Genomic DNA, 20,102 nt, shown 5'->3' with positions numbered 1-20,102 from the left:
GCGGAGCGCGGGGCGGACACACCCCGGACGCCCCGCCCGCCCGCCCGCCGGTCCTGCGCCTCGCCGGCTACGGGCCTCACGCTGCAGCCCCGTGGGAGGAGCTGGTGCGGGCTCCGCGGACTGGAGGTGGTTGGTTCTGCGCCTGGACGCCCCGCGGTGGGAAGCACACACGTCCCGGATCCCACGCCTCATCTCTGTTCTTCCCAGGACCCGCCCACGAGCACCTGCTCCGGGTCTGGAGCTCTTTATCCAGAGCGGTACCTCTGCTTTCTCCATGCGCCCCAGCGCGCAGCCCCAAGCCTGACTCTCCATTCCCCCTTCGGAGATCCAGCCTTCCTTCCCCCAACCCTCTGCTCTGAGCCATGGAGAAACCCTCGGCCTTCCTCATCCAGATCAATCGGCAGCCGCCCAGCGCCTCGACCCAGCCAGCCCGGCCCCCACCCGCCGGACCGCGCTCCAACGCCTGGGCCAGGTGCCCCGTGCTTTCCCCTTGCGGGTGGCCTGGCTGCCCGGCTCCCTCCCTCCCTTTCTGGCCCCCATCCAGCTCTCTTGCGGTCAGATTGTCTAGTCCAAGCAGAGTGGCACCCCTGACAAGTCTGGCTTCTCTCAGGGTGGAAACCAGGCCCTGTCGGTGCCTTGCAGACGACTCCACCTCCTGTCTGCCTGGCAAACGGCTGATGCCCTTTGTCAAAAACTACAGGGCGCCGGACCGCTCCGGGACCACTCCGGGACCCAGCCTGCTGCAGGCTTTCCCTGCAGGCTACAGTCAGTCCCAGGGCGCCGAGGAAGGTGTTGCCCAAAATACCGAAACTGCTCCAGAATTCCTAAAATCATCCTAGAAACTCCTTAGCCTGCAGACGCCTCTGGGGAGAACGTAGCTTTTCCCTATGTGACACGTGCTTTGGAATGGGCCTCGAGCAGAGTCCCAGCCCGCCCCATCTCAGGACAGTGCGGCACTGGGGACTCCTCTGCGTCTGCTTTTGGGGCGACTCCAGCCAAGGGCTAGCAGGATGAAGCACACCTCCCATGGTTCCCAGCCCTTACTGACCCCCTGTGGCAGGGCTTGCTGTCCCAGGACGGTCGTGTGTGTGTGTGTGTGTGTGTGCACGCGCGCGCACAGCGGCCACCATCCTAGTGATCCTGCCAAGGATGACAAGCCAGGCGTCCGTGACACTTTCTGGCTTATATGAAGAGCACTGATTCACAACACATTGGCAGTGATTTTCAGCGTCCCTCATTCTGGAACAGTGTCTGCTTGGGCCTCAGTTGGATGCACTTGCTTACTTGGGTTTCTTTGCCAGCGGTGGCAGAGGGTCAGAGAATTTCATTAGACAGTTCTGTCCAGTGGACAGCTGTTTGCAACTGGATCAGGTCACTGATACCCACACAGGGCCCAGGCACTGCCATCCCAGCTCCTTTCTATCCTGGAGAGACTGGCCTTAAATGTGGAAACTGTTACGCTCCTGACTCATTCCCCAAAGTCCTGGTCAGAAACTCTCACCCCCAAACAAACAAGCCAGCTGCATGTAAAACAGAAATTCACCCAGCCCTCAGCTGCCCCCCAAAACACGCAGCCCCATCCCAACTGCCGGCCTCCTCTTGAGGGATTCCTTCCTCTCTGCTGCCTCTGCCAAAGCCAGAACAGGGAAAAGACCAAGAAAACACATGCTACAGTCTGCAGCAAACATCAGAGCTGTTTGGTTTGGTTTGTTTTGTTTTTGACAGGCAGAGTGGACAGTGAGAGAGAGACAGAGAGAAAGGTCTTCCTTTATCGTTGGTTCACCCTCCAATGGCCGTCGCGGCCGGCACATCGCGCTGATCCAAAGCCAGGAGCCAGGTGCCTCTTCCTGGTCTCCCATGGGGTGCAGGGCCCAAGCACTTGGGCCATCCTCCACTGCACTCCCAGGCCACAGCAGAGAGCTGGACTGGAAGAGGGGCAACTGGGATAGAATCCGGTGCCCTAACCGGGACTAGAACCCGGTGTGCTGGCGCCGCAAGGCGGAGGATTAGCCTGTTGAGCCACGGCGCCGGCCCTCTCTGTGTAACTCTTTCAAATAAATAAATCTTTTTTAAAAAAATCCATTCTTTCTCCTTCCCTTGTTTTTTTTTTTTTTTTTTTCTCAGAACTCTGGAGTTTTACCTGGACACAAGGTTAACCTAAAACAAACATTTTCCAGCTTCCCTATCTGCTAGATGCAGTCGTGTAGGTAAATTCTGGCCAAAGGGACGGGAGGAGAAGTGAAGGCTGCAAATCCAGCATTTTACCTTGAAAAGGATCGGCTCTGCTTCACTTCCTAATTGCTGGCAGACAGACCTAGGGGAGGGGATCCATCTGGGCTCGGTTAGAAGGAACCAGAGCCCTGACAGCCTCAAGGGCCAGAGCCTTACCACTGCCCATCAACCAGCTTGGGTTTTAACTTTTTTTTTTTAATGATCTTTAAAGATGCATGTATTTATTTATTTGGAGGCAGAACAACAGAAACACAGGAAGAGACAGAAAGAGAGGCACTGAGGTTTCAGGAGTGGGGTTGCTCTGTGTTTTCCAGATTAAGTTGGCCGGACGGCTCCGAAGCCCCCAGCCTGGGCAGGAGATCCTAACCAGTAGATAAGATTATTTACTGATTCATTCCCCAATGGCTTTTTTTTTTTTTTAAGTTTTTAAATTTTTCCCCCAAATGGCTTTAATAGCCAGGGCTGGCTGGGCCAAAGCCAGGAATCAGGAGCCTCCTTTGCGTCTCCTACACGGGTGCAGGGGCCCAAGCACTGGGGCCATCTTCTGCTGCATTCCCAGGCACATTAACAGGAAGCCGGATTGGAAATGGAGCCAGCTGGCTCTCGAACCAACACCCATATGGAATGCTGGCACTACAGGCAGAGGCTTAACCTACGCCATTGTGCTGCCCTGATATGGGGGCCCAAGTACTTAGACCATCATTCGCTGCCTTCCTGGTGTACCAGCAGGAAGACAGATCAGGAGCAGAGCAGCTGGGACTTGAACTGGTACTCCAATATGGGATGCTAGTATTGACAGCTTAACCCTCAAAGCCAAACACAGGCCCCCAGCTTGGATCTTAAGTGAAAGAGAAGTAAACTTTTAGTTCTTCTCTGTTAAAGGTACCAGGCCAATGTGTATTTTTTTAAGTCACTATCCTAACAAATCAAAATTACTTACAAAGGACTGGCATTGTGGTGCGGCGGGTTAAGCCACTGCTTATGACACCAGCATCCCATAGCTTAGTGCTGGTTGAAGACTGGAGTCTAGGCTGCTCCACTTCTGATCCAGCTCCCTGCTAATGCACTCCCTGCTAAGGCAGCAGATGATGGTCTAAGTCCTTGGGTCCCTGCCACTCATGTGGGAGAACAGGATGGATTTCCTGGCTTCTGGCTTCAGCCTGGCCCAGATCCAGCCATTTCACCCATTTGGGGAATGAACCAGCAAATAGAAGATCTCTGTGTCTTGCTTTTTCTCTCTGTAACTCTGCCTTTCAAATAAAATAATCTTTAAAAAAAAAAAAAAAAAAGTAGGATGCAGGGTACAAGGAAAGAAGCAGGCAAAGAATGCCTGAGTGGATGTGAGCTCTCTCAGGCCAACAGAAATAATTTCTATATAGGAAGGCATTTGGCCTTATGGTTAAGCCACTTACACACTGCAGTGCCTGCCTGGACTCAATGCCCAGCTCCTGATTTCAGCATTCCATTAATGCAAATCCTGGGAGGCAGCAGTCTGGCTGAGGTAGTTTGACTCTTGCCATCTATGTGGGAGACCTGGATTGAGTTCCCAGCTCCTAGCTCCCGCCAGATGGGGACCATTACAAACATCTGTGGAGTGAACCAGCAAAAGGAGTGCCCTTCCTCTTTCTCATTCATTCTCTCTCTCAAATACATACTTTAAAAGTTTATATAGGGACCAGCACTGTGGCCTAGTAGATTAATCCTCTGCCTGTGGCACCGGCATCCCATAGGAGCACTGGTTCGTGTCCTAGCTGCTCCTCTTCCAACCCAGCTCTCTGCTATGGCCTGGGAAAGCAGTAGAAGATGGCCCCAGTGCTTGGGCCCTGCACTCACGTGGGAGACCTGAAATAAGCTCCTGGCTCTGGATCTGCTCAGCTCCAGCAGTTGCAGGCATTTGGGGAGTAAACCAGCAGATGGAAGACCTCTCTCTGCCTCTCTGTCTCTCCCTCTCACTGTAACTCTGCCTCTCAAAGAAATCTTTAAAATAAATAAATAAGAATTTTTTTTTTTGACAGGCAGAGTGGACAGTGAGAGAGAGACAGAGAGAAAGGTCTTCCTTTTGCCGTTGGTTCACCCTCCAATGGCCGCCGCGGTAGGCGCACTGCGGCCGGCATACCGCGCCAATCCGATGGCAGGAGCCAGGTGCTTCTCCTGGTCTCCCATGGGGTGCAGGGCCCAAGCACTTGGGCCATCCTCCACTGTACTCCCTGGCCACAGCAGAGAGCTGGCCTGGAAGAGGGGCAACCGGGACAGGATCGGTGCCCCAACCGGGACTAGAATCTGGTGTGCCGGCGCCGCAAGGCGGAGGATTAGCCTAGTGAGCCGCGGCACCGGCCAAATAAATAAGAATTTTAAATAAAAAAAACTATATATAGTATTTATGCTTTCTATTTGCTCAGTTTATCCATGATTCATTACAAAAGAGGGAGTGGGAATTTGGTATAGTAGTTAAGACAGCATCTGGGATGCTCACATCCCATATCAGACAGCCTAGGTTTTGTTTGTCATTTGGTTGGTTTTTTTAAAAGACTTATTTATTTGAAAGGCAAAGCAAGAGGAGACAGATGGATCTTCCATCCTGGTTCACTTCCCCAAATGGCTGCAACAGCCAGTATGAACAAGGCTGAAGCCAGGAGCCAGGAACTTCATCCTGGTCTCTCAAATGGGTGGCAGGGGTCCAACTATGCATTAGCAGGAAGCTGAATGGGAAGCAGAGTAGCTAGGACTCAAACTGGTACCCCAATATGGGATGTGAGCTTGAGCTAGGGGTCCACTCTCAGCTCCAGCTTCCTGCTAATGCATAACTTGGGAGGCAGCAGGTGATGGCTCAGACTGGATCCCTGCCACTCACATAGGAGTCTGGGACTGAATTCCTGGCTTCTGGCTTCAGCTGTTGCAGACATTTGAGGAATGAGCCAGCAGATAGGACATCTCTATCTGTCTGTCTTCTTTCCAAATAAAGTAAGATAAATTTAAAGTTTTGAAAAATAAAAATAGGGCAGATGCTTGGCACAGCAGTTAAAGTTGCTGTTTTGGACACCTGCATCTCATATCAGAGTGCCTGATTCAAGTCCCCAATCCACTTCTATCCCAGCATCCTGCTAATGCATCCTGAGAGGCAGGAAATGATGGCTCAAGTACTTGGGAACCTAACACCCAACTCCTGGATGGAGTTCCTGGGTCCTGGTTCAACCTGGCCCAGCCCTCGCTGTTGAAGGCATTTAGGGGCGTGAGCCAGCAGGTGGAAGATTTCTCTCTCTCTCACTCTCTGCCTTCCAAATAAAATTAAAAACTAATTAATTAATTAATTAAAATAGTTGTATTTAAAAACAGTAGGGGGCTGCCGCTGTAGCAAAGTAGGTTAATCTTCCACCTGCGGCGCCGGTCCCATATGGGTGCTTGTTCCAGTCTTGGCTGCTCCTCTTCCAATCCATCTCTCTGCTATGGCCTTGGAAAACAGAAGATGGCCCAAGTGCTTGGGCCCCTGCACCTGCGTGGGTGACCTGGAAGAAGCTCCTGGCTCCTGGCTTCAGATTGGCTCAGCTCCAGCCATTTAGGGAGTGAAACAGCAAATGGAAGACCTTTCTCTCTGTCTCTCCCTCTCACTGTCTGTAACTCTACCTCTCAAATAAATAAAATCTTTAAAAAAAAAAAAAAAGCCGGCGCTGTGGCTTAACAGGCTAATCCTCCGCCTTGCGGCGCCAGCACACCGGGTTCTAGTCCCGGTTGGGGTGCCGGATTCTATCCCAGTTGCCCCTCTTCCAGGCCAGCTCTCTGCTATGGCCCAGGAAGGCAGTGGAGGATGGCCCAGGTCCTTGGGCCCTGCACCCGCATGGGAGACCAGGAGAAGCACCTGGCTCCTGGCTTCGGATCAGCGAGATGCGCCAGCCGCAGCGGCCATTGGAGGGTGAGAGGGTGAACCAACAGCAAAAAGGAAGACCTTTCTCTCTGTCTCTCTCTCTCACTATCCACTCTGCCTGTCAAAACAAAACAAAAAAAAACAGTGGGGAAAAAAGAACGTAAAGCAATACTGAAATACAAAGTAACCAACTCAAGGAATCCTACATTGGGATGAAACATTTTAATCTGATGGGAGCACATAACACTGTACAGGGAGCACTCACAGCTCCAAGAGTTCCCCTCCAGATTATAAGGAAATTCTGGAAATAACTAGGTTTGCTACAGTCTGGTCCTCTCTCCACAGGAAGGAGGGGAAGTGGCTGGGAAAGGCATCCACCTCCTGTCACTCGTAGATCCAGTCCTGAGCACAACTCTTGTAATCCACTAGCTCCTCGGGCTGAAACCACAGGCTGATCTCCTTCTCGGCACTCTCCACAGAATCGCTGCCATGAATGATGTTCCTGGGTGGGAGAGAGAGAGCCACATGACCAAGAACAACAGAATTAAACCGCCCAGAAGCCCACTGCATTCCAACTGGGCCCAGGTCCATCAGACCACGTCAACACGGCCACCATCAGCAGGATGCATGCCCTCCCCGTCCCCTCCCCTCCCGCCAACAAGGATGCTAGTGGTGAGGGCTTCCAGGGAAGACTTTCCAGGTGCTATGCTCTCGACAGAGGCACAACTGCTATGATGCTGACAACCAAAGGCAGACAGCCCTTGACGCCAAATATCAACTGGAGGAGAACAATCAACTCGGATAAAATCACGCCACCTACGGCTTCATGTCTGCCTCCAGCCCCAGGAACCAAAATCCTCTAACAACCAAGTCAGACTCTAGAAAAGGGTAAAGATGACAAAGCCCACCTGCCAACCTGGATGCACAAGTCCCCGCGGATGGTGCCCGGCTTGGAGTCCGCAGGGTTGGTCTCCCCGAGCATCACTCGGCCTGTCTTCACCACGTTCAGCCCCTCCCAGACCTCCAAGGACAAAAGAAGATACCATGAAGACGAAAACCAATCTCAGCAGAAAATCTGGCAACTGCTGTTTTTTACAAAAGAAGAAATAAATAAGGAAAAGAAAAAGGCCCCATTGAATGATACCCATTCCTTGAATGAATATCCATAGAGCACCTACCTCTTCCAGCACTGGGGATACTGGTCTGTCTGCCCTCACTCTTGCCTCCTACAATCCATGCTCAACCTGGCAGGCAGAGTGGCCTTCTCAAAATGCCAAGCACGCAGTGGGCACTTGGCACAGCAGTTAACCCGGCACTTGGCACACCCGCATCCCGTATCAGAGTCCCGGCTCCACTCCAATTTTAGCTTCCTGCTAATTCACACCCTGGGGAACAGCAAGTGAGGCTGAAGTACTAGGCCCCTGCCACCCACATGGAACACACAGATTGAGTTCCGAGCTCCTGGCCTGGGTCTGGCCCATTCCCAGCCATTGTGGGCATTTGGGAACAAATCAGCAGATGGGAGACACACACACTCTCACTCTCTCTGCCTTTCCAATAAATAAAAGATAAGTAAATAAAGTGCCTAGTATAAAACGGCCCATAGCTTCCCAGCACTCGTGGAGTATACAGTCTGACACAGCTTGTATGATGCAGACCCTGCCTGCCTGCCTGCCTGCCTGCCATCTCATCTACCCCAACTTCTCTCTCCCTCACCAGGCTTGTGCCGGCCCAACTGTCCTCAGAAAGCCTTGCTTCTCCCTACTTTGAGTCCTTGGCACGTGCTATTGGCTTGTTTGGGGACGGTCTTTACTGTGATTTTTATGCGTGGCTGGCTCCTTCCTGTCATTCCTATCTCAGCCTGAAAATCACATCCCTTCCCATCCAATCGAAAGTGGCCACTTGCTGTCACATCATCCCATCCTTTGTATCTGTGCATGCAGTGCCACTGTGTAACTGGGCATGCGTTTCTTTCTTGTCTGCCCACCCCCGACCCCTTCAAGAAGTCTAGGCAAAGAAGGCTTGGAAACAGGCATCTTCTCTTTCTCATTCATGGCCACATAACCAGTGGCTAGAAGATAGCCTGGCCGCGAAACGACAAGCCGTGTATACTTGGAGAAGTGGTACCCGCGAAATGACAAGCCGTGTGTACTTGGAGAAGTGGTACCGGCATCAACAAGACAATCTCTCTGTCCTCCAGCAGCTTACAGTCAGCCGTCTCTCCTGATCCCTCCTCCCCCGGGTGTTCAGAGTCTGCTAGCTCTCTAGCTGAATCAGAACCTGGCCGAGCCATCCTGCCAGCCCCAGTCTCATCTACAGCAGTGAAGACCTGGCATCAGAGGCTGGAATCACAGCACTCGCTCTCACTCCCACACAGGCACACTCACCATGGCGACCACGGGTCCCGAGTGCATGTATTTCACAAGGCCGGGAAAGAACGGACGGTCCTTCAGGTCGATGTAGTGTTCCCTGAGGAGGTCTTCGGATGCCTGTTCCACAGGACACAGAATGAAAACTGGCCCCAAAACTACTGGCAGAACCAGCAATCGATTTTATTCAAATCACTGGATGTTTAGCCTCAGGGTGAAGACACTAGCTAAGACGCTTGCACACCACACTGCGGTAACCAGGATCAACGCCCAGCTCCAGTCCCGACTCCAGCTTCCGGATAATGCAGACTCCGGGACACAGCAGGTGGCCGCTCAAGCATCTCGGTTCCTGCCACCATGTGGGAGAACCTGAGTGCACACCTGGCACCCAGCTCTGACCCCAGCCCAGCCCCAGCCATTGCTGGTATATGGGAAATGAATCAGCAGACGGCAGCACGCTCTCTCTCTGTCTCTCAAATTTAAAAAAGAAATTAATTTTAGAAAAAATTTAAAATGCAAGGAGCCGGCACTGTGGTATAGCAGATAAAGTAACCGCCTGTGGCACTGGCATCCCATATGGGTGCCAGTTCGTGTGCCAGCTGCTCCTCTTCCAGTCCAGCTCTCTGCTATGGCCTGGGAAGGCAGTGGAAGATGGCCCAAGTGCTTGGGCCCCTGCATTTGTGTGGGAGACCCGGAAGAAGCTCCTGGTTCCTGGTTTCGCATCAGCGCAGCTCCAGGTGTTGTGGCCATCTGGGGAGTGAACCAGTGGATGGGAGACCTCTCCCTCTGCCTTTGCCTCTCTGTAACTCTGCCTTTCAAATAAATTAATAAATCTTTTTTAAAAATTTGTAAACATGAGCTCTCAGGGGCTGGTGTTATGGTATAACAGGTCAAGCCGCCGCCATCAACCCCAACATCCCATCTGGGCATCAGTTCATGTGCCAGAGGCTCCACTTCCAATCCTGCTAATGTGCCTAGGGAAGCAACAGATGACCCAACTACTCGGGCCCCTGCACCCACACAGCAGACCCAGAGGGGAGTTCTAGGCTCCTGGCTTCAGCCATTTAGGGAGTGAAGTAGTAGACAGAAGCAGTAGACAGATTTCTTTCTGTCTTTCTCTCTCTCTAGTTCTGCCTTTCAAATAAATGCATAAATCTATATTAAAAAAAAAAAAAAAAGGGAGCACTCAGCTCACTGATTCTGTAGTAACTTAATTCATTCTCCACACTGCCAGGGAGAAGGGAGAGCAGTGACGAGAACTAGTGGTGATGCCACAGCTCTGAACCAGTCTTCCCCCTGCTGGCCTTGATAGATCACAATAAAACCACAGAACGCTAGGACTCAATCCAGTCATCTCATTTTCTTTCTTTCTTTCTTTTTAAAGATTTATTTTAGGCCGGCGCCGTGGCTTAACAGGCTAATCCTCCGCCTTGCGGCGCCGGCACACCGGGTTCTATACCGGTCACTCCTCTTCCAGGCCAGCTCTCTGCTATGGCCCGGGAGTGCAGTGGAGGATGGCCCAAGTCCTTGGGCCCTGCACCCGCATGGGAGGTCAAGAGAAGCACCTGGCTCCTGGCTTCGGATCAGCGTGGTGCGCCGGCCGCAGCGGCCATTAGAGGGTGAACCAACGGCAAAAAGGAAGACCTTTCTCTCTGTCTCTCTCACTATCCACTCTGCCTGTAAAAAAAAAAAAAAAAAAAGATTTATTTTATTTATTTGAAAGGCAGAGTAAGAGAGGCAGAGGGAGAGAGAGGGTCTTCCCTCTGTTGGTTCACTCCCTAGATGGCTGAAACGGCAGGAGCTGGGCTGATACAAAGCCAGGAGCCAGGAGCTTCCTCTGAGTCTCCCATAGGTGCAGGGGCCCAAGGACTTGGGCCATCTTCCACTGCTTTCCCAGACCACAGCAGAGAGCTGGATCAGAAGTGGAGCAGCCAGGACTCGAATCAGCACCCCATGGGATGCTGGCACTGCAGGCAGCAGCCGTACCGGCTAAGCCAGTGCCGACCCCCAGTCATCTCATTTTCCAGAGCAAACCCAAACTAAAACATTAGAGGGAAGTGAGGGAGGTAACCCCAGCATTCAGTGAACAGCAAACTGAACAAGACCATTTCCCCGGGATCCTCCAAATTCATGCAGAGGATAAAGGCCCAGTGTGAGAACCAAGTGACTCCCAGTTACTTGTAAACCACCCAGAAGTTCATCATATCTAGCGACAAATAATTTTGCTGAAGAAGAAACCAGAATCTCTCACACTGCAAGGCTGGTATGTGTGAACAGATCAAGTCAGCCAGAGCACAAGCCATCTGCAGAGCAGCCCAGCGTGGCTGTGTTCTCTCTGCCACTGCAGGTGCACTGGTGAGGGGTCCAGCACTGCAGTGCATGAATCAGACTGCACACCTCCGTGACACAAATGAGCGGGTCAGCTGAAAGGCACACCCAGACCATCCCACCACTTAGCCAAAGCAGGATTGTCTGGCCACGCAAGCAATCCTTGGCAGGTGCCACTCCTCACCCTGTCCCTTCTTATCCAAATGGACAATTTTTTGTAGAAGTCTCCCACAACCCACTGACCTGACCTTTCTTTTCAGTCCACCCATTAGTTCTGACTATGTTTAGCCTGGGGAACAGATCACAGGCTTCTCTGAGTAAGGAGATGACCTCAAGAGCTGCCCTGATCCCACCCTGCACCAGATGTCAGCAACCCTTCAGAGTTTCGGCAGCTCTCCCGCCTTCCGTTCTCACCAACCCGTATCCCTGATAGGAAATCCAGTGTAAAGGAGAAAGAAGCATTTAGGGATGCAAGAGGCCCAAGATAAAATCCCAGCTGCATCACTGGCTGTGCTGTGCTGTAGGCACACTGCTTAACCTCTCCCAGCCTCGGGATCACCACTAACAACTATGAGAACAGAAGTGCCTCTCAGGGTTGTCATGAGGGCTAGGAAAAACAACATGTACCCAGCACACACTGAATCCCCAAAGAACAACGTGTTCATTTCACTTCACCTTCAAAACCTGGTTGAACACGCCAACCCTCTGGAGACCACTGCGTGTACTGCACACCTGGCTCCCACCATCACACTGTGCGCTCCCCTGAGCACAGCATCAGTCTACCCCTTACATTATAGCAGCTTTTCTGAAATACCACATATGCAAATCAAACTAAATTTAATAGAAATTAAAAGAAAGGCTGGCGCCATGGCTCACTTGGCTAATCTTGCGCCTGCGGCACCGGCACCCCAGATTCTAGTCCCAGTTGCTCCTCTTCCAGTCCAGCTCTCTGCTGTGGCTTGGAAAGGCAGTGGAGGATGGCCCAAGTGCTTGGGCCCTGCACCCCATGGGAGACCAGGAGAAGCACCTGGCTCTTGGCTTCAGATCGGCGCAGCGCGCCAGCCGTGGCAGCCATTTGGGGGGTGAACCAACGGAAAAGGAAGACCATTCTCTCTGTCTCTCTCTCTCTCTCACTAACTCTGCCTGTCAAAAAAAAAAAAAAAAAAAATGTACTAGAAAGGGTAGGTATTGTGGTGTAGTAGGTTCAGCTGCCACTTGAGACACTCAAATTCCAGGTTGGACTGCTGGTTCAAGTTCCAGCTACTCTACTTTGGACCCAGTTTCCTGTTAATGCACCTGAAAAGGCGGCAGAAGACAGCCCGAGAACAAGGGTTCCTGCACCCACACGGGAGACCAGGATGGAGTTCCAGATTCTTGGTTTTAGTCTGACCCAGTCCTGACTGTTGCAGCCATCTGGGGAGTGAACTAGCAGATGGAAGACCTCTCTCTCCCTCTCTCTTTTACTCTCTCCCTGTCACTCTGCCTTTAAAATAAATAAAGAAATCCTTAAAAAAAAAAAAAAAAAGGGCTCTCGTGGGGTGGGTTTTGTGATGCAGAGGTTAAGCTGCCACTTAGCATGCCCACCCCGCATCAGAGTGCCTGTGACTGAGTCCCACCTCAGCTGCTGCTGCTGCTGTTTTTTTTTTTTTTGTTGTTGTTGTTTTAAGGATTTGTTTATTTATTTGGAAGGCAGAGTTACAGAGAGGCTGAGGCAGAGGCAGTGGAGGTGGGGGGGAGTCTTCCATCCACTGGTTCACTTCCCAAATGGAAGCAACAGCTAGAGCTGGGCCAATCTGAGGCCAGGAGCCAGGAGCTTCTTCCAGGTCTCCCACACGGGTGCATGGACCCAAGGACTTGGGCCATCTTCTACTGCTTTCCCAGGCCATAGCAGAGAGCTGGACTGGCATTGGAACAGCCAGGTCGCGAACCGGCGCCCATATGGGATGCTGCTACTGCAGGCAGCAGCCTTACCAGCTCCACCACAGCATCAGCCCCGACCACCTTAGCTTCTGATCTCAGCGTCCTGCTCACATGCACCTGGGAGCTGATGATGATGCAGATGCTGGCTCAAGTACTTGGGTCCCTGCCACCCATGTGGGAAACTTGGACTGAGTTCCTGGCTTCAGCCTGACCCAGCCTCTTTGTTGCAGGGCTGTAGGTATTTGGGGAGTGAAGCAGCACATGAAAGATGTTTCTGTTGTCCATGGCCATACCCTGAATGTGCCCAATCTCATCTGAAAGGTGTCTCTGTCTGTCTCTCTCTCCCTCTCTGTCACTTTGCCTTTCAAATAAATAGAACCAAAAACTTTAAAAAATGTTTTTAGGCCGGCACCGTGGCTTAACAGGCTAATCCTCCACCTTGCAGCGCCGGCACACCAGGTTCTAGTCCCGGTTGGGGCGCCAGATTCTATCCCAGTTGCCCTTCTTCCAGGCCAGCTCTCTGCTATGGCCCGGGAAGGCAGTGGAGGATGGCCCAAGTGCTTGGGCCCTGCACCCGCATGGGAGACCAGGAGAAGCACCTGGCTCCTGGCTTCGGATCAGCACAATGTGCCGGCTGCAGCGGCCAATGGAGGGTGAACCAAGGGCAAAAGGAAGACCTTCCTCTCTGTCTCTCTCTCTCACTGTCCACTCTGCCTGTCAAAAAAAAAAAAAAAAATGTTTTTAAATAAGTAAAATGTGCTTGGAGGCTCCAAAGTTGATTCCTTGAGTGGAAAACCATTTGTGTCCTAATCTACTGGGAAATTTTCTTTTCTTTTCTTTCTTTTTTTTGACAGGCAGAGTGGATAGTGAGAGACAGAGACAGAGAGAAAGGTTTTCCATTTTGCCCTTGGTTTACCCTCCAATGGCCACTGCGGCCGGCTCATCGCGCTGATCCGAAGCCAGGAGCCAGGTACCTCTCCTGGTCTCCCATGCGGGTGCAGGGCCCAAGGACCTGGGCCATCCTCCACTGCCTTCCCGGGCCATAGCAGAGAGCTGGCCTGGAAGAAGGGCAACTGGGATAGAATCCGGTGCCCCAACTGGGACTAGAACCCGGTGTGCCAGCGCCGCAAGGCAGAGGATTAGCCTGTTAAGCCACGGCGCCAGCCCAGGAATTTGAATTTTCATCTCTTGGATCTGCAAGGGGTCAATCAAGATTGGTCACTCATTGAAGCACTGCTTTGCAGGTGTCCCTGCTCTCTGCTGTTTCAGGAGGGCCTCCCCAAAGGCAAAAGCCCAGTTTTCCTCCACATGGCCCTATGGGGCCTAATACATGCTAGATACTAAACGGGTGGTCACTGATAACAAGAAGATTTTCTTCCTGGATAACAATCTGCAGGGCTGGTGCTGTGGCAGAGCAGTAAAGCTGCTGCCTGCCCTGCTGGCATCCTATATGGGCACTGGCTCAAGTCCCTGCTGCTCTGCTGCCCATCCAGCTGCCTGCTAATGTACCTGGGACAGCAGCAGAGAATCACCCAAGTCCTTGGTTTCCCACGCACCCAGCAGGAGACCCCGAAGAAGTTTGGCCTCAGCAGTTGCAGCCATGTGGGCAGTGAAGCAGTGGATGGAAGATTCTCTCTCTCTCGCTCGCTCTCTCTCTCTCATTCTCTCTGCCTCTTCCTCCCCTCTCTGTAATTCTGACCTTCAAATAAATAATCTTAAAAAAAAAAAAAAGGAGTGGGCAGATCTAAATTATCTGCTCATGAGGTTCAAGAGCAGAGCTCAAAAGTGCTCAGAGCTCTGAGTCAGAACTCACAGTAACAGGTGGGATTCGGCACTGCCAAGGGAACACAGACTATCTTCCAAAGTCCCAAGAATCTCAGTTTGTTCCAAGGGTCAGCCAAGATGCTAGGTCACTGAGGAGTTTGTGTTCACTCTACCACAGGGACTGTGAAACAGAGGGGAAGGGAGAAAGAGGCGGCTGCATGTACCATCTTCCCCTACGCTACAAAGGGCTCAAAATAAGAGGAAGGCAGTCCACTCACCTGCATTAATTTCAGACTAACGAGGCGGAAGCCCTTCTGCTCAAAACGTTTGATGATCTCTCCCACAAGCCCCCGCTGAACCCCGTCGGGCTTGATGGCAATGAAGGTGCGCTCGGTGTTGGCCATGGTCCTGGGGAGAGTGGGTGGGGGAGTGAGACAGCACTGAACTCTCTGTGTTCATCATTATCCCTCTCAAGCGGATTACCGCAGAAAGCTGGCTTCAATCTGTCATGCCAACCCAGGTCTCTCTGGAAAAAAAAACAAAACGAAACAAAAAACCAGTTCCCCCCAGTCCCCTCATCCAAGAGCTAAAAACCCCAAAGCCAGGACCAGTGCAAGAGCAGGGGCTGCGACTTCAGCTGCACGTATCCAGTCCCTACCCAACACGGTGCTGGGCCGCAGGCAGCGGATGTGGAAACAAAGCACCATCTTCCTCAAGAAGCCACGCTGGTGAGAACAGGGGTGACACCTGGTGCAAGGCAGCAGGACACAGTGTGCCCAACCGCCGCGGCCGTGGCTGCAGGAAATCTGTCACTACCGTCCCCTTCACTCGACAAATGCAGAAACAGGTCCCCCGCAGCAGGACCAGGTGGTTTCCCAACCCTATGCAATGTATGCTCCGCCTTAAAAGGTGAGGAAGCTACACACACTACTTAGGACCCCACACTGGGAGAAGGCCTAGGAGCTCCGGCTTCACAGGGCGAGAAAGCGAGGCGGCGGCCGCCTCAGCAAACACTAAGGTGAGACACTCACCTCCCGGCTCTACCTTCCTGTTTAGTTAACCTCTTAGGACAGCACCTTAACAACTGTGGTCCAAATCCAGTGTGTGTTTCCCCCTCGCCCACCCTGGCGTGCGACCCTCCTATGGGGCTGGCCGGCTCCTGTCTGTCTGCCATACCTGGCAGGGCCTACCAGCCATCAAGCGCAAAGGAAATGCCCTCCATGATAACCACCCCGTCCTTTCAAGAAAAAAAGGCCCAAGGACCGGCTGGAGAACCGAAGGCGGCGCGCGGGGCAGGTTCTCCAGGAGAAAACGGAGCTACCTTTAAGATCAGAAACAGCCCCTACGCTGTACATGCGCTCCACGCCGGTCTCATTCGCACACACCCTGTCATTCATTCATTCGGCAAGCACGTGCTGAGTGCCGCGCGGGCCCCGACAGAGACCAACGAGGCCCCGTCGCTGCGGCGTGCGGGGAGGGGCGGCCACGGACAAAGGCGAGTCCATGCGGCGCGGGACCTGCGCGGACAGGGCTGCACCTGCACACCCGCTCCCGCCCCTCCTCCCAGCCCATCCCCCTGGCCACGAAGCCACCTCGTCGCCACACCTCTTGTCCTCTCCCCTCCCCCGACCCCAGCCCTCGTCCTTTCCCCCTCGGGACTCCAAACGTCCTCACCCCTGCAGCTGCTTGGGCTTCAGCTCCGGCCGCTGTCGCCGGCACCGGAAACGCGTCCCGACCCCACGCGGCTCCCAGCACCCACACGCGCGGAACGTTTATTCGCAAGGCTGCCGCGGAGGAACCCGTTTTGGAGGGACACCGCTCGCCCACGCTTCCTCCGGTGAGTAGGGCGTCTTTCTGGGGAGCCATCTTCCGACGGCTAATTTCCGGTGCTGGGGTCTTCGGGCCCTTCCGGCTGCCCGCCTCCCTGTGTTTTTCCCTGCCAGCCTCTGTGACTCACTTCCGTCCTTCCAGAACAAGTTGGCTTCCCGAGAGGTGGCGCTCGCACTTTACGTGAAGTCCACTGGAGCGCCTGACCTAGAAGCCGAGGCGGCGCTCCTGCTTGGTGATTTTCCTGGCCCCGGGCCTGTCAAGCAGTGAGCCATTTGCTGAGCACCTGCTGTGTGCCAGGCGCTAACCTGGGCCCTGGGGATAAACCATGCAGTCTTGGAGCTTCTGGCGGTGGGGTGCGGAGGAGGGGCAAACGGTAAACATGCACACTGAGACCTGGAAGTTCACATCACGCAGTGCTGTGCAGGAGCAGGGGGACAGTAAGGTTGGAGGAGAAATGGCTCTGAGGAGGGGATAATGCCATGCACCCAGGTGAAGGGAAGGAGCAAGGCCATGGGTATCAGAGCAGGCGCAGTGGTGGGCACCGAGTGGTAAACAGTGCGGTTGACAAGGGTCCCACTAATGTGGGAAGGAACTGGGCTGGATAGCATCTGAGGTACTTTTTTTTTTTTTTTTTTTTTTGACAGGCAGAGTGGACAGTGAGAGAGAGAAAGGTCTTCCTTTTTGCCGTTGGTTCACCCTCCAATGGCCGCTGCGGCCGGCGCATCTCGCTGATCCGAAGCCAGGAGCCAGGTGCTTCTCCTGGCCTCCCATGGGGTGCAGGGCCCAAGGACCTGGGCCATCCTCCACTGCCTTCCCGGGCCATAGCAGAGAGCTGGCCTGGAAGAGGGGCAACCGGGATAGAATCTGGCGCCCCAACCAGGACTAGAACCCGGTGTGCCGGCGCCACAAGGCGGAGGATTAGCCTGTTAAGCCACGGCGCCGGCCTTTTTTTTTTTTTTTTTTTTTTTTTTTTTTTTTTTTTAAGATTGAGTGATTTGAAAAGCAAAGTTACAGAGAGAGATCTTCCTTTCATCCGCTGGTTCACTCCCCAAATGGCCACAAGCCAGGAGCTTGGAACTCATCCATGTCCCCCACGTGGGTGCAGGGGCCCACTAACTTGGACCATCTTCTGCTCTCCCAGGCGCATTAGCAGGGAGCTGGATCCGAAGCAGAGCAGCCAAGACAGGACAATCAGTGCCCATATGGGATGCGGAAGTCACAGGCAGAGGCTTAACCTGCTGAGCCACAATGCTGGCCCCTGAAGGTACATGTTTTGAAGGTGAACCAACGGCAAAGGAAGACCTTTCTCTCTGTCTCTCTCTCTCACTGTCCACTCTGCCTGTCAAAAATAAAAAAAAAATTTAAAAAAATGAAAGTTATTCTTAACTGCTACATGGATTATGAATTAGGGACAGATATCAGGAGTCTTCTCAACAAACAATGCTGGAGCAATTGCAGGCTTAGATAGCAAAAAAATAAAAATAAAAAGTGAACCTCAGCCTAAACCTTGCACCTTATAAAAATTCACCCAATGGGCCTGATTGTGACACAGCAAGTAAAGCCACCACCTGCTACTCCAGCATCTCATGTGGGCGCCAGTTTGAGTCCCAGCTGCTCCACTTATGATACAGCTCCCTGCTAATGTGCCTAGGAAAGTAGTGGAAGATGGACCAAATCCTTGGACCCCTGCCACCTATGTGGGAGACCAGAAGAAGCTCCTGGCTCCTGGCTTGAGACATACCTAGCTCCAGTCACTGAGGCCAGTTGGAGAGTGAACCAGCAGATGAAAGATTCTGTCTCCACTCTTTCTCAGTAAAACTCTGCCTTTCAAAGAAATTAATTAATCTTAAAAAATGTTTTCACTCAAAATAGATCATAGATTTAAATGTAAAATGAAAAACATATATATTATATAATATATATTATATATAAATATTATTTTAAATCCTGGGGCCAATTTTTGGCATAGCAGTTAAGACTCCCACATCAGATGGCACTGTAGCATAGAAGGTTAAGCCTCTGCCTGCAGTGCCTGCATCCCATATGGGAACTGGTTCAAGTCCCGGCTGCTCCACTTGACAATCCAGCTCCCTGCTAATGTGTCTGGGAAAGCACCCACGTGGGAGACCCAGAAGAAACTCCTGGCTCCCAGCCCCAGCTGTTACAGCCATTTGGGAAGTGAACCAGCGGATGGAAGATAGTTTCTCTCTCTCTCTCTCTCTCTCTCTCTCTCTCTCTCCCTCCCTCCCTCCCTCTATTTCTGTATCTCTACCTTTCAAATAAATAAGTAAATCTGAAAAAAAAAAAAGAAAAAAAAAAAAAGATCCTCACATGCCATATTGGAGTGCCTAGGTTCCTGTCCCTACTCTACTGCTAATTGCAACTTTTGGCTCCTGGGAGGGAACAAGTGATAACTCAAGCAGTTAGGTCCTGGCCACTCATGTGGGAGACCCAGATTGAGCTTCCAACTGTAGGTGTTGTAGACATGGGGGGAGTGAACCAGTGGTTAGGTTCTCTCTTTCTCTCCCTAAGTGTGTGTGTGCACGCGCGCGCGTGTGTCTTGGTCTCTCTCTGTTTCTCTGTTGCTCTGCCTTTCAAGTAGATGAAAATGAGTAAGTAAACACTTTTAAAAGGACAAGATTAGACATTTCACTGAAGAGGATATACAGATGACAAAAAAGCACATGAAAAGGTATACAATATCATTAGCCATTAGGGAAACAGCAAATTAAGACCACAATGAGACATGACCACACAATTATTAGAGTGCTTTTATTCATTTTTAACTGTTTTTTATTTATTTGTAAGGCAGAATGAGAGAGACAGAGGGAGAGACAGAAAGAGACTTTCTATCTGCTGAACCAAATGCCTGCAATAGCCAGGGCCAAGCCAGGCCAAAGCCAGGAACCAGGAACTCCATCCATGTCTCCCATGTGGGTGGTAGAGGCATAAGTACTGAGCCATCATCTGCCTTCCAGGTGCATTGGCAGGAAGCTGGGTCAGAAGTGTAGCAGCCAGGACTAGAACCGGCATAATATTGGATACAGGTGTCCCAAGCAGTGGCTTAATCAACAGTGCCACAAAACCTACCCCAGAATGCTAAATTTTAAATTATTTACGTATAGGGGGGGAGGGGAGAGAAAGAGAAATACCTACCATTCACTTGCTTATTCCCCCAAATGCCCACAATTGACCTGTGATGGAGAGATGTGGAAACCCAGGAGCTAAGAACTCAAACCAGATCTCGTATATGGGTGGCAGGAACCACCTGCTGCCTTCCAGGGTCTACATTAGCAGGAAGCTGGACGCCACAGCCTGGAATTGAACACAGGCACTGTAATATCGCATGTGTGTACGCTAAGTGGCAGCTCAACAGCTAGGCCAAATGCCTGCCAAAGAATGCGAACATGTCTTAAAGTATAACACCAAATGTGATTATGACAGAATTCCTGGGATGAATGACAAGATTTGGGAATTGATTAGAGATTCATAACAAGGGCCAGGGAGGCAATGCATCATAGCCATGATAGAGCCCAAGAGCAGGGATCTGTCTTCAAAACATGTGGGTATCAGTCTTGGCTCAGACACTTGGGGATTATGTGACCTTGAACAAGTTATTCAGTATCTCTAAACATCAGTTTCTGTAGTTGCTGAATGGGGGTAGTAAGAGCCTCTATAGGCCGGCACCACGGCTCAATAGGCTAATCCTCCACCTGAGGCACCGGCACACCACGTTCTAGTCCAGGTCGGGGCACCAGATTCTGTCCTGGTTGCCCCTCTTCCAGGCCAGCTCTCTGCTG

At 52.0% G+C, this 20,102-nt stretch overlaps 1 protein-coding gene across 1 annotated transcript; it reads right to left on the bottom strand.

Moving 5' to 3' along the window:
* Positions 1-6,294: 6,294 nt before the first annotated feature.
* Positions 6,295-16,257, bottom strand: LOC133776656 (nucleoside diphosphate kinase A). The gene is made up of 5 exons (XM_062215794.1): positions 16,147-16,257; positions 14,751-14,880; positions 8,479-8,580; positions 7,000-7,112; positions 6,295-6,593 (listed from the first exon to the last, which is right to left on the bottom strand). The coding sequence occupies exons 2-5, from the start codon at positions 14,874-14,876 to the stop codon at positions 6,476-6,478; spliced, it is 459 nt and encodes a 152-aa protein (XP_062071778.1). The 5' UTR covers positions 14,877-14,880; positions 16,147-16,257; the 3' UTR covers positions 6,295-6,475.
* Positions 16,258-20,102: the final 3,845 nt, after the last annotated feature.

The sequence above is a fragment of the Lepus europaeus genome, chromosome 18 (assembly GCF_033115175.1).
Source record: "Lepus europaeus isolate LE1 chromosome 18, mLepTim1.pri, whole genome shotgun sequence".
Lineage (NCBI taxonomy): Eukaryota > Metazoa > Chordata > Mammalia > Lagomorpha > Leporidae > Lepus > Lepus europaeus.
The sequence above is the reverse complement of the archived record's forward strand: the minus strand, read 5'-3'. Positions and strand labels throughout refer to the sequence as shown.

What these genes read in the sequence shown, in the direction of transcription:
- LOC133776656 (XM_062215794.1), bottom strand. Translation starts at nt 14,876, where the DNA reads ATGGCCAACACCGAGCGCACCTTCATTGCCATCAAGCCCGACGGGGTT. An exon ending in TTAGTCTGAAATTAATGCAG is followed by an intron (nt 8,581 to 14,750) that starts GTGAGTGGACTG and finishes CCTGTGGAACAG; the next exon opens with GCATCCGAAGACCTCCTCAG. An exon ending in TTGTGCATCCAGGTTGGCAG is followed by an intron (nt 6,594 to 6,999) that starts GTGGGCTTTGTC and finishes TCTCCCACCCAG; the next exon opens with GAACATCATTCATGGCAGCG.